The sequence below is a fragment of the Cupressus sempervirens genome, chromosome 9 (genome assembly GCF_028749045.1).
Source record: "Cupressus sempervirens isolate cs-2001-9-10 chromosome 9, ASM2874904v1, whole genome shotgun sequence".
Lineage (NCBI taxonomy): Eukaryota > Viridiplantae > Streptophyta > Pinopsida > Cupressales > Cupressaceae > Cupressus > Cupressus sempervirens.
Window position 1 is genome coordinate 388,831,749 of NC_143126.1, and position 14,537 is coordinate 388,846,285.

The 14,537-nt window shown below is 34.1% G+C and overlaps 1 protein-coding gene across 4 annotated transcripts in view; it reads left to right on the forward strand.

Annotated features, from left to right (window-relative positions):
• MEE18 (maternal effect embryo arrest 18) overlaps window positions 1-14,537 on the forward strand; it is a 366,229-nt gene that overhangs the window by 107,870 nt on the left and 243,822 nt on the right. For all 4 annotated transcript variants that reach the window (XM_089800288.1, XM_089800291.1, XM_089800290.1 and 1 more), the window contains exon 6: window positions 2,509-2,665. In XM_089800288.1, coding sequence (XP_089656414.1) covers window positions 2,509-2,665 — 157 coding nt within the window. The remainder of the gene's footprint in view (window positions 1-2,508; window positions 2,666-14,537) is intronic.

Here is a 14,537-nt window from a genome sequence, read left to right on the forward strand (position 1 = left end):
CCACGTTGAATCCTTTCCTTGCCAAGTTCTTTTCATTTTGAAATATGTTTGTGCATCAACAAGTTTGGCATTGTAATCATTTGTTAAATTTCCATATAGTGAATGAATTTAGCGCGCAAGCTAGATTGCATGCCAAGTGTTTGTATAAATGTCCTTTTCTGTAGACGGACATTTGTTTTTCCCAGGATACATGGTTAGTGTGACAATATGTCAACTCCTTGTTATAGCTGATTTCAGTCACTCATATGTATGAGAAAGTTTGAAAATAAGATAGGATATTATCTCTATTACATCACCAACATATTTTGCATGATTAGAAGTATTCAAAAACACCATTTGCAGCGTACAAATTCAAAACAGTACAAACTGAAACAAATAACAAAACATAAAGACTTTGTAGGAAATCTGTTTGTCTGTTTGAAATATCGTCAAACATCTAGATTTAAGTTTCTAGAGATAGAACTTGCAGGGCTTTTTACATAAAAGCTATTTTAAAATTTTTTTTGTTTGCTTCTATACCTTCATATAAGAATCAGAACAATGCATTCAAATAAATTGTATGATAATTGAAACAATTATTTTAGTTTCAAATTAATGAGAATCAAATATATTCAGTGAAATGCACATTAAAAGTCACAATTATTTAATTTTTAAGGCAATCCAAGTTTGAGTTGTCTCAATGCTATGCTTGAAAATATTCAATTTTGAGTTTTGAAATCAATAAAATGCACTGTTATTTTATTTTTATGATTGTACTTTATTTGCTATAAAGTGTATAGTGACCATAGTGGCTAACATTAGATGATCGACTTCTGCCAGAGGGTGATAGTGACTAAAAGGGTTAAATCTTCGGATTTTGATGACTTGAATGAGGCTTAGTTTCATAGACTATCATATTTGATGTTTATGGCCCTTGGATACATATTTTGGACTTTAAGATATTGATAGACGATGGTTTTTTGATGTTTGAGACTGCTGTTGTAATATTTTACGAAAATTTATTGTGCTGTTGCAGGACTTCTCTCATGGCTTACTGATATTGTTGTTATTAGTTGTTGGCATCTCTCTCTCTCTCTCTCTATATATATATATATATATATATCTATATATCTATCTATATATATATATCTATATATCTATCTATATATATATATATATATATACACACACACGCACACCAGCGTCCCATAGTATTAGCCGCCTAGGAAATGTCCTAGAAATCTGTTCCCTGCTATCCTTACTGTCCCGATTTCCGAAACACCGTGGAACATTGCTACACACCCACATCTTTAGGATCAAGGTTGAGTGTAATTATGCTATAATATATTTTGACTGTCAAATGAATAATGGAAAAAATTTGCATCTCAATTAATGAAAAACTAGAATGGCATATTGTGATAATAATCTAGTAATTTAATCACAGTTTACTAACAATATCTCAAATTGAGTTAGGCACATTCTAAAATCTCAAAACATGATCAATTTCAATCATTTCATCGCAACCTGATAATTTTGTGTGTGGACTGACCTTCTATATCATGAACTGTTCTTTTAGTGTCTGTCTGCCATTGAGGAAGACAAGATGGCTAAATGTTATAATAAATCTTTCTCTTTTGATCCTCTCTAAGGCCTACAAACATGCTGCCTATGTGGAAGTTGTTTTCTGTCTGGAGACATAGCATGGACTTTATAAGCACATGGTGAATATTTTGAACATCATATTCCCACTTGCTGCAAATCTCCAAAAGGAATGGCACTAAACATACCTCATCTTTGCAGTTATAGTGGCCTCTTAATTCTTTCTGGATACATTTGCATTATTTTTTTAATATTTTAACTGACTATACAAGTTCTATCATGGAAAGAAATTGTGAAATAATATGAGTAAGCAGCGCAAATCAAATAGTATTCTATTGATGTTTCTTGGAAGTAGCAATTCAAAGCCAAAACAAAAACTGTTTTATCCAACCAATCAACCGTAACCATCTCATCAAAGAAAGTACGCTAATAACTACATTATTTCTTACTCTGATTGTAGTCAACAAGTCCACCATACACACTGAAAATAATGATATTTTTAGGTTTTGACATAAGCTTCTATAACCTATCATAAAATTTACATTTTATTATTAATATGAACTCAGGATTACTGAAATCCTCTCAGCTTATGCTTATATGGATATCTTAATGCATCTGCCCCGAAGCCTAACTTATTTTAATTTCGCTCACGTCTTTTTATTTAATGTTTAATAAATTAATATACTTGTTATTGAATGCATTATTTATTGAAGGATGATAGTTTGTTGTAAATGTGTGCTTTTGGTTTTAGTGCTTTAGTCATTATATATACCCAGCATGTTATGGCATCTAGATCTTGTGCAGTAATAGAAATATTATGATTAATGTGGAAAAGTAAATGACCATGTAAAAATGTTGTACTCATGTTGCTTTCTTACATTTTTCCTCAACTTTTGCAACATCATTATTTAATCTTATATGTTTTTGCAGTATTGGTAACTTCTTCTTTGCCGGAGCTCGGATATTCTTTCAGTCCTTAGATGCAGCTATTTTTTTGTTTTCCCGAGTTTCCCAAATTCCGTCAAATAGCCTGGTGCTTCCTGTGGTGTGCACAAATGACCGTCTTACTTTGGGTTGTGAACTATGGGTGAGTTTAAGTTCTTGAGAATTAAACTATAACCACGTGGAGGATATGCCATTATCAAGGATTGAAAGACTGGTTTTGGCTTGTGAAGAGGTTCAATTTTAATTTCTGAATGCTAGTTAACTTGGAAAGTGTAATTGCAAACAATATTAAATAGTATAATAGTTCATCGCTCAAAATTTTCGAGGAAGACAAATCAAAAATTCAAAACACCGAGGATTCTCTTCTTTCTATTACCTATTTATAACACTTTCCGAAAGACTATTTATATAGGAACTTAACGGGTAGCATTTAATATTAGGAAATTCTTTTTTTTTTTTTCACTTTAAAATATATATGTTTTCAAAGTTCTAAAGCAGTTTGATTATTGAGAAAAAAATATAGAAAAAATACCTTAATTTGTTAACTTTTCATATTTTAACATGTTTATTTCTACTGCCCCTTTGTATTTGATTTCATGAACTCTTTTTGCATTATCTAATCAGCTTCTTACTTCACAATGGTGACCAAATGATTTTGAATATTATAATATAATGTCTCCTTTTCAAACATAATTAATTGGTTTGTGAATGATTAGTCTAGTTTTAGAGTTTTACATAAGTTCATTGATAAGGGAGAATTAAAAATTTCTTGGAGACAACAAGATTTGTCCAAACAATGGTTTTTTATATAACAATCAGTTTAGTTGATCTTGTTAATAATATTTACGTAGGATATTGATGCTTGGAAGAGGTCTTTGGTGGATTGATTTATTTTTACTTCTGTACTGTATTTGACTGTATCTGAGAAGTCTATTGAAGCTGGAGAAGTTGACAATGACTGAGGAAGATAATAAGCTGCTATTGATTTGATTATGCCTGCATCTGGGGCCAAGAGACATTGTTTGCAATCTATGGGCTGCCAATTCTCAAATTGAGGCAGTGTTTTGGTGTTTAATTGTCTGCCAGACAACGTCTTAACTTCCTGGTGGAGCTGTGTGTAAATAAAGGTCTTGTGACCTCTGAAATTGGGCCTGTGTACATCTATACCAGCCCTGCTATATTTTCCAAAGCCTATGAATTTCCTATAGGACTGGCGATTGAATATTCAGGCCTTGTGTGGGAGTTACATGCCCTGCTCTAATATTCTGGAGGCTGTGGTTGGAGCAGCAATTCCTTCCTGGCACTTCACGTAAGTGGAATATTACGAAGTAATTGGTAAAATACTTGCTTGTTATTAACACAGACCGAGAAGTCATTATATACAAAAGAATGGAACGATGTTTCCTCAGGAAACGATTGTAAAAAATAGAAACATTCTATAGATTCTAGCAGAAAGAGAGTTGAAAAAGCTACAGCTAACTAAAGCTAACTAAATATATACAATAGATTACCATTAACTAATAATAGACAATTATCTATTATTGTAGTACCCTGCCTTAATGGTTAATCTATCTATAACACCAAGCTGTCCTTTGAATTTGAAAAACTTATTAGGACTAAGAGGCTTGGTGAGATTCATTTGCAGTCTCATCTGTGGTAGGAACATACTACAAATCTATTGTCTCATCTTCAACCAGCTGTTGTATGTAGTGACAGTGAAACATCCACATGCTTGGTTCGTTCATGGAAGACTGGATTTCAGGCTAACTTGATAATGCCTTCGTTATCAACAAAGTAGTTTGTTCGGCTAGTGACATTTGTATATCCCCAAGCATCCGACAAAGCCAAACAACTTCACATCCTACCTTAAATAGTCTCTCTGTATTCGCCCTAGTAGAGGGTAGAGAAACTGCTTGCTTCTTCTTACTGGTCCATGTGACTTCGTCGGATCCCAAACTGAACACATATCCAGAAGTTGACTTTTTATCATCAATAGAGCCTACCCAATCTGAAGCTGTGAACCCACTGAGTCTAGGATTAGAACTTCAAGAGTATAAAAATCCATAATCTGGAGTGCCCTTCACATAACGAAGCGCATGCTTTGCGGCCATCCAATGATCAGCCTTAGGAGCCATCGTAAAGCATGAGATATAGTTGATTGTGGAGCGATATCAAGCCTAGTAGCAGAGAGGTAGATGAGGCTGCCTACTAGTTGCTTGTATGTAGTATCATCAATGGAAGGAGAATTAGGCTTTGAATATAACTTGAGACCTTTCTCCAAAGGTGTAGATGTAGGCTTGCAATCTTGCATTTAGAATTTGTCTAACAGAGCCCTGACATATTTGGACTAAGAGATGAATATACCAGAAGACTGTTGTCAAACCTCAACGCCTAGGCAATAATGCATGAGCCCAAGGTCACTCATATCAAAAGACTAGCATAAATTCTGTTTGATTCCTTGAATCAAAGTTGCCAAACTGCTAGTGCTGATCAAATCATCCACATAAATAACCAGAAGGATGATGTCATTGTTAGTAATGTTGATGTACAAATTTGAGTGTGAAGAACTCCTCTGGAAGCCTTGATCACTGTGGTACTTATCAATTTTTATGTACCATGCCCGAGGGGCCTACTTCAAGCCATAGAGAGCTTTTACCAATATGAGAACCTGATGGTCTTTATCAACAACCTTGAAACCAAGGGGCTATGTCATGTAGACCTCTTTATGGAGATAGACCTCTTCATGGATATCACCATTCAGGAAAGCACTCTTGACGTCCATTTGATGGACCTTCCAGCCAAACTGTGCTGCCATGGCTAAGATTAATCTGATGGTGCACATCTTTGCAGTAGGAGCAAAGGTCTCCTCATAATCAATGCCTTGACGCTGAGAAAAACCCTTCGCAACTAAACGAGCTTTGTACTTATCCAAATTACCATTTGATTTGTATTTGATTTTGTAAACCCATTTGCAGTCAATGGGTTTCTTCCCTGGTGGAATATCAGAAAGGACCCAGGTTTATTCTTCAGTAGGCTCTACTGTTCAAATGTCATGGCTTGTTCCCACTTTGTAATTCCTTCAGCCTCGGAGTATGTTTGAGGTTCAAACACACTATGAATGTTGGCCATGAGAGCAAAGTTAATAGACTTTGTAGGTTTTCTCTTTTTTCGAGTAGTTCTCCCATCAATGAGCTCATTATCACGAAGATTAGCAAGTGTCTTAGCCCACCACTTAGGCCGGAGAGGAGACCGACCAACATTAGTATCAGGAGATGCTTGGTGATCAGATTCTTCGTTAGAAGAATTAGCATCAAACTCAAGTGAAGTATCTACAAATCGAGGTGATCCTATAGTAGAAGTTGGAGGTGTCTGTATAGGGATCACTGGTATAATTGGAGCTATAGGAGTTACTGGATCCCTCCCATCAGATGGACCTAATGGAAGCCTAACTCCAAAATCATTATTAGGAATAGGAGAAACATGAATGAAAGGTCCTCCTTGCTCATCAAAGACTACATCGCGACTGTAGATGAGACGAGATGTCTCAACATTGATCAGGCGGTAGGCTTTGTGAAGACTACTATATCCATCAAGCATGAGTTTTTGACTCTTGGCATCCAACTTGGTGTGTGACGCATTAGGGATCCAAACAAAAGCAAGGGAGCCAAAAACCATCAAGTGGCTTATTCTTGGCTTGCAACTTGACCAGGCCCTTCTAGAGTTTTACCTTTGATCGCCACTTTGGGTGGCCGTTTCAAAAGATAAACTTTAGTGTTGACTGCTTCTACCCAGAACTTCTTCAGAACATGTCCGTGTTCGAGCATGGATCGAGCCATCTTGGTGAGTGTTTTGTTCCAATGTTCAACTACACTATTCTGTTGTGGTGTGTGGGGTATAGTTAACTAGCGTTTGATGCCATGAGTATCCAAGAAGCTAGAGAAATACACTTTTTCAACTAAAGGTTTAAACTTCTAAAATACATGAAATGCATCTGATTTCTTTTTTAAGGAAATACACCTACATTTTTCTACTGAAATCATCAACAAACAATAGAAAATACTTGGACCCAAGAACAAAATTAGTGGCCATAGGGCCACAGATATCAGCATGAACAAGTTGAAGTTTCTGGGAAGCTCACCATGAATCACCACTAGTGAAAGGTGTGGAGTGTTGCTTCCCAGCCTTGCATGCATCACAAACTCCAAGCTATTGAGTTTGAATCTCTGGCAATCCAAGAACAAGCTCTTCCCGAGCAAGTTGTAAGAGATAATGCACATTTAAGTGCCCATATCGTTGATGCCAAAGTGTACTAACAGAAGACCTTCGAGCAGCCATAGCTAAGTCCCGAGAATTACCAGAATCAGTAAGTCGAAAAAAGCCCGTGATCCTCAAGACCTACTGCAACAATAGATCGAGTTGCCCTATCAGTGATGGTACATTGATGTGAAATGTGAACTGAAGGTGACATCGAACTGTGGAGAATGTCGCAGTAGTTGACTGATTGAAAGTAGATTTAGTTCCCTCCTTGGAACGTAGTACACATTGAGGAAAATGAGATTCCTCCCAGCAGACTGAATTTGAATGACAACAATGTACTCTTCTCCGCCACCTAAAATAAGAGAGTCTGAATAAGGATGGTACTTAGTAAACCAGTCTTTGCGGTGAGTGAAATGACCAGAGGCACCTGAATCAATGTACTAGGCAGATGACTTCACATGATTTGTAGGTCTTTTAGCCATGAAGGTGTAAAAGAGAGATTCCGTCTGCTTAGTATGCTCTGCACTGTTTGCTTTGGGTTGCGAACCTGATTGCTTAGATTGTGTAGCTAAGCGTTTCTAACAACCTTCATGTGATCAAACTTGTGATAATAGCTGCATTGAATCTTCTTCTTCCGGGAGCCATCTGATGTTGGAACTTGTGGCAATAACTGTTGAAACTTGCCTTTATTCTTCTGAAAGGATTTTGTAGCAAAGGCTTGTTTTGTGGAGGTGGAGGTGGTATTGAATTGTTGTTTCCATCGATCTTGTTGAAGAATAAGTGTGTAGAGATTAGTGAATTTCAAATCAACACTAGAAGACGTGATGTTGAGAGTCTCGATAAAATGCTTATAGGATTTTGGTAAACTTTGGAGAGTGATAACCACAATGTCCTCTTCCTCCATCTTGCGACCAATTGCAAGCAACTGATCACGAACTTCTTGAATCCTATTTAGGTGTGACTGGAACGTGGTTTGCTTATCCATGATAATAGAAAACAGAGTGTTCTTCATTAAGAAAGCTTTGCTTTTGTTAGAAGTCTCATGAAGACCTTTGAGATGTGCCAATATCTTGGTAGTTGTCTTGCTGGATGGAATTTGAGAGGGCTGATCATCAGCCACAGATAATTTGAGAAGCATGGAATCTGTCATGACGATTTGTGGTAGACAGCAGATGGTCTCTGGTCGTTTCTCGCTTTGGTGTCTGAAAATGGCGGCCAAACCAAAAAATGACGACCAAAAAATGATGTGCAATAAAACACAACCATATATGGTTTGTGATAAAATGGCGGCTAAATGTATTTGCAGGAAAACAAGATAGGAGATCGTGCGACGCGATGTTGCAATCACATGAAGCCCATTCAGCACTGGAGACCTGTGGTTTGCAAAGTATGCGACCAGAGATATTAGAGGCAAAAAATGCGATTTTTCTAGTCACTTAGCTAGAAAAAAAAAAGTTAGTTTTTCAGTTAGGAGGCAGGAATGAAAATCGCAATTTGGCAGAGTTACTTACCAAACCCTAGCCGAAACTAGGAATTATGAAGTAGATTTGTACAGACAAATTACTCAAATAGAAACCCTAGACGAGATGTTGAGAAAAAAGCCTTAGAAATAATTTCAAAAATCTTGTAGCAAATAATTTCAAAAGAAATTATAAAGTTAATTTATTTTTGAAGTATTGGCTCTGATACTATATTACAAAGTAATTAGTAAAATACTTGCTTGTTATTAATAGAGACCGAGAGGTTATTATGTACAAAAGAATGGAACGATGTTTCCTTAGGAAACAATCTTAAAGAATAGAGGAAACATTCTATTTTAGCAGAAAGAAAGCTAAAAAAGCTACAGCTAACTAAAGCTAACTAAATATTTACAATAGATTACCATTAACTAATAAGAGATGAGTATCTATTATCGTAATATGGAATTTATCTACCAGGTTTCACTTTGATGCAAATTATTGTATTTTAATTAATAACTTGCAACTAATTTATTATTTATAATTTGCTGGAGTGTGAATGGAAGATTGTTAGTGTACTTGATTTCAATATTACTCGTAGCATTAAATAAATTTGTAGTTCAGTGAAGTTTGAATTGTTAATGTAAGAATTTCATTCTAGCATTCCTTTAAAATCGATTTATATCACAAACACAAACAAATCAAGGTCACATACAAGAAATCATCTTCAATCTGAAAAGCAAAGGACAACAAACAATTGCAAAGTTTTTGACAAAATGTCTGAATTTATCAAGAAATTGGAGTTGTCAAAGTTATAGCCAAGCTGGGGTTATTACAGTGGTGTCAAAGCAGTTTCCTGCCATTTTGCAAGAATTGGGCTCAATTTTCAGTAGTTCAGTGTATTTGTTAGAGTTTACATTTAGCATTTGATGACATTGGAGCACTTTGATGGTAGTAGGTAGTTACAGGTGGAGCTTGGATCCATAGGCTCCTATTTATTATTTAAATAGTCGATAAGCTATTATACAACTTTGATTTCAAAATTGTAATATCTCACCCGGTAAGAGCATTCCGGCCGCGAAATCCTCATGGAGAAATTAAAATAGTCTCACTCACGTGTCATTTTTATTGCCGTACTTTGACATACTCTGGGGTTGTTTGTCTGGGCACACTTTCTAGCCTGGTGGTTCTTTGAGGAATGTGATATCTGACAAGCCAAATTTCCTTCGATGTCAATTGGAAATAGCTGGCGTTTGTGTCAATTCTTTTTTGGGGAATAACCGGCATTTGTGTTAGTTTTTTGGGAACTATGGCAAATCTGTTAAAAATAGTAATTTAGAATTGAAAGCAGTCAAAATGCATATTGCTTGGCTGAAATTAGTTTGACATTGCCAAATCTTACCATGAAGGACACAAACTGTGAGAAGGAAAAATCGTGTAATCAGAGAATAACAAGCCCTTCCAGATTCTACAAACTTATTAGAGAGAATTAGGAAACAAATCAAATTCATTCATTAGAGAACAATCATTTTCTTTTAACTATTTTTGTTACCGAAATGAAATTCAGCACTGAATTTAGGAAATACAGTCTACTTTCGCTTTTCAACTTAACAGTTGAACCTAAAAATCTTAAAAGCTTCAAATAACATTTAAATATTCACGTCTAAGATTTATAAAAATATTTAGCAAAATAAAAAATAAGAGGGCAGATTCATAGCACCAATGGTTTATGAAAGTATTAAAGTATAATTTTATTTTGGAGATTAAAAATGTATAATAATGTAAAGGATACTTGGACACTTCCGATAAATTTAGGTATTAATATATGATAACATATCAATGTATTTATAGTTATGAAGATTCAAATGTGAAGTTAATTTTATTGACCTTTTGTTTTATGAATAGTGATTTACAAGAATTCATTTCTCATGATTATAGTATTTTTATTAAGAATGCATTTATAAATGTTATAATTTTAAAATGAATTTGAGTTATGATTTTATTCAGTTTATCTTCACCTTTGTTTACTTTTTTGTTAGGTGAATATGTCATAAGAGCACATCTTTCTAGAACAATATTAAAATAATTGTAGTTTTGAATTGTTGTTCTTATATATGATATACAATCCAAAACCTTGTATGACTAATGACTTTTTAACATTACTTAAGCTATTATATAATGTAATTATGAACTTAATAATAAACCAATACGTTCATATTCAAACATTATTCTTACCTTTACTTTTTTTTCGAGTTCTTTGGCAAAGCTGAATTCAAAACTTGAAGAAACTATAATGAATTCCTAATGAGTGGCTAGATGCCGTCACCAAATACACAAACACACACACACACACACATATATTGTTTTGAAAGAGATATGAAGTTAAAAGAAATTACAATTAAAATATGGGATGTGTTAAGAAAGAATATAGAATAATAAATACTAAATTTTTATGTAATTTAATATTGAATTATAAAATTAGATATTAAGATTTTAAATATTATGTATGTTAATCAAATATATGCAATTGATAGAAAAATATATTGCAATATTTTATAATAGAGATTAATATAGTATATTAGTGTAATATAAAATATGTCAATTTATTTAATTTTAAATATATATCAATTAAACAACTATGGAATGATGATAATAGTGTGTTGGATCAAATAAATAGTAAGAATTAATAAGTAAAAAAGTTGAACTATGGGATAAATGGTCAGTTTTGTGAATTACTATCCCCAATCTAATCAATAAATTAAATTATCTATCAAATCTATTCACTTTAGGAGAATAATAATAATAATAAAAATAAAAAATAAAAATAATAATAATAATAGAAAGGAGAAGAGGAAGAAGGGGAAAAAGAAATAGAGGAGGAGAAGAAAAGAAGTGGAAGGATAAAAAGAAGCACAAGGAGAAGAAGGGTGAAGGGAAATGAGAAGAAGAAGGAGAAGTAACAAAAGAAGAAGGCAGTGAAGAAGGGGGAGAAGATGAAGAACACACAATAGAAGAAGGATAAAAATAACAAATAGAAGAAGAAAGGATAAGCAGAAGGGAATGAGAAGGGAATGAGAATAAGCTTGGATTTCCCTCCCTTTAACCTTCTATACATTAACTAAGGAATATCAACTTCCTTTCCAACATTGTTAAGTTAGATTAGGAGTAGCATTATTATTAGAATCAAAATATTGACAGTCTATATTGAAATGTTATTTAAAGACATCACAACATGAAATGTTTTGATAATATTTGGCAAAAAGAAAGTAAAAATCCAAGAACAGAAATACTATTGTAAGATAAACTTTGGGGTTTTAGGATTACAATTGAATTTGGGTAGAATCAGGAATAGGACTCAAATAGAATTTAATTTAGAGTTAGTTGAATATAAAGTAGACCATAGATTGTGTTAGAATAGTTAGAGTTCATGTGTTTTATATTAGGCTAGGAATTTGCTTAAATTTTAGGTTCAATTTAGAATTCTAACAATGGCCATGCAGTTTAATACTTGGTTGCTCTTTTTAGATTTCAAACTCAAAATACTTAGGTCAAAACATACTTTTAAGAATTCTTAGTTAGGTTTGCTGGATGTTATTAATTTTTCCTTAAACACAATGATATAACTTTGGATTTAAACACCAAATGAAATTAAAATAGTGTGATATTCTACTATAGGCCTAACTATTACACCTCCTTTTAGTGCAAATGCTAGTTATTAAAGTTTCATTATTGTAATAATGTTATAAAACGATGTTGTCTTGGTGAAGCTTCTAAAGTGAAGTTGCATTTGGGAAACTTTTTCCATTGGGAGATTTTAAATACGAGCCCATTTGATGATAAAAGCAGCCGATTATCTTATTTGATGTTGTTGTCTTGTTGACATTTCTGAGGTTATATTTTGGTGCCCTTACTGCGTTATAAGTGTTTGGAGTTTTGAGTTATGCATTGTTACCATAGCTGAAAGTATTGTGGATAAACTTCTGAATGTTCCATCTTCCATTTCTATAAATCCTGTTGCTTGGAAGAGGTCTTTGGTGGATTGATTTATTTTTACTTCTCTACTGTATTTGACTGTATCTGAGAAGATTATTGAAGCTGGAGAAATTGACAGTGACTGAGGAAGATAATAAGCTGCCATTGATTTAATTATACCTGCGACTGGGTTCAGGAGAGTTTGTTTGCATTCTGCGGGCTGCCGATTCTCAAAGTGAGGCAGCATTTTGGTGTTTAATTGTCTGCCAGGTGGCATCTTAACTTCCTGGTGGACCTGCGTGTGAATAAAGGTCTGGTGACCTTTGAAATTAGGGCCTGCATACATCTATGCCAGCCCTGCTATATTTTCCAAAGACTGAGAATTTCCCCCAGAACTGGCGATTGAATATTCAGGCCTTGTGTGAGAATTACAGGCCCTGCTTTAATCTTCTGGAGGCTGCGTTGGACGCAGCAATTCCTTCCTGGCACTTCACGTGCGTGGAAATTATATACCAAGTTTCACTTTAATGCAAATAATTGAATTTTAATTAATATCCTGCAACTCATTTATTATATATAACCAGCTGGAGAGTGCTTGGAATATTTGTAGTGTACTTGTTTTCAATATTACTTGCAGCATTAAATAAATTTGCAGTTCAGTGAAGTTTGAATTGTTAGTGTAAGAATTTCATTCTAGCATTCCTTTAAAACACATTTATATCTCAAACACAAACAAATCAAGACTACATACAAGAAATCATCTGCAATCTGAATAAAAAGGACAGTGAACGATTGCAAAGTGATTGACAAAATGCCAAACTTCTGAATTTATCAAGAAATTGGAGTTGTCTAAGTTATAGGCAGGCTGGGGTTATTACAACTTTCTGATTAGTATGATATAAGGAGGAAGATATGAGATAAAAACTGGGTGCGCAAATACATCTTCTTATTGACATATTGGTAAGAGAAATACTTTTGGAATATAGCGAATGGTGAGACTTTCTTATCAGCACCAGCGTATAACCAGACATGTGAAGGAAAGCTGAAAAAATATAAATAGGGAAAAGAACAATAAAGAGAGAAGACTGGACAGGACATTGCAAAAATGATGATAAGAGGGAGATTTATTTCATAGTCAAACTCAGTAGCTCGAGACAACAGAAACACAAATTAGAAGAAGGCATCTACGAGTCATATATCATTATCAGTCCGCTGGCCAGTAGCAAGAGTAAGAGATGTGGAAATAAGGAAAGACTTATTGTCAGGCAGAACTGAGAATGTCGTGGAATGTATATGTAAATTAATAGTCAATGACAACTTTAAATTAAGATCAAAGTATCTGATCAACACCAGATCCATTACACATAGAAAGATTTACGTATTGACATTAAAGTTGTGGCAAAACCATAATATTGATTAGACAATTTAGTGCCAATTCAAGCCAAGGACAAAGTATCTCATACATCCCAGTCAACAGGGAAATGGGCCAGATAATATGTAATTCCTGGAGGAGATTACAATACACATGTATGATAGATTCAAATGGATGTTGCACAATAAAATAGGAGCCTGATTGTCTAGACTCTAAACGTTCTACGATTTGGTTATCCTCACCACCAAGATATTGATGTAAGGGGAATTTAGTAATTAGCTCGGAGCTATGATCCCTCAAATATTTGGAATGGTGGTCAATTAAATGTATTCCAAATACAAAGAATCAAAACCAACTATGGATGAACAAAAGTTCACATTTAATGTTTTGAAAAGATGATAGGTTCTTATGTGCAAACTATCGATAGAGAAGTTGCATCACAATTTTGGGTTATAAAACTAAGAAATTAAGTAATTACCAAAGGGCAACATTACATGTGCTAAAGTTCCTTAGGTCTCTCTGGTTATTAGACTCTACTCTTAGTTAATATCGTCTTTTTTTAATTTATTTATTAAAATACAAGTGAATGCCATAGAAATATTATTTGAATCCAGTTTTTGTTGTGTTCTCCATCTAATATCTTTCTCTTTATTGTAGTGACTTATTTCATCTGAGTCATTCCAATCAAAAGAAATGTGGTTCTTACTTGCTTTTTATGTTTGCCTCCATTTTTAAGGGATGTAGAGATCCCTCGCAGTGAAATTTTATAGAATTCTGAGGTTCATCTGAATTACTGAGATAAAACTTGCATTCTGGGTTTTACGATAGGAACTGGAGAAGATCTGTCTGCATCAGTTGGTTATACTAGAAAGATAATTGTTCTATTCTGCTCATTTGGTTTATGAAGAATAACTCATGAATAATTGATGGAATCTTGGAATTTTGTCTGATTTTGT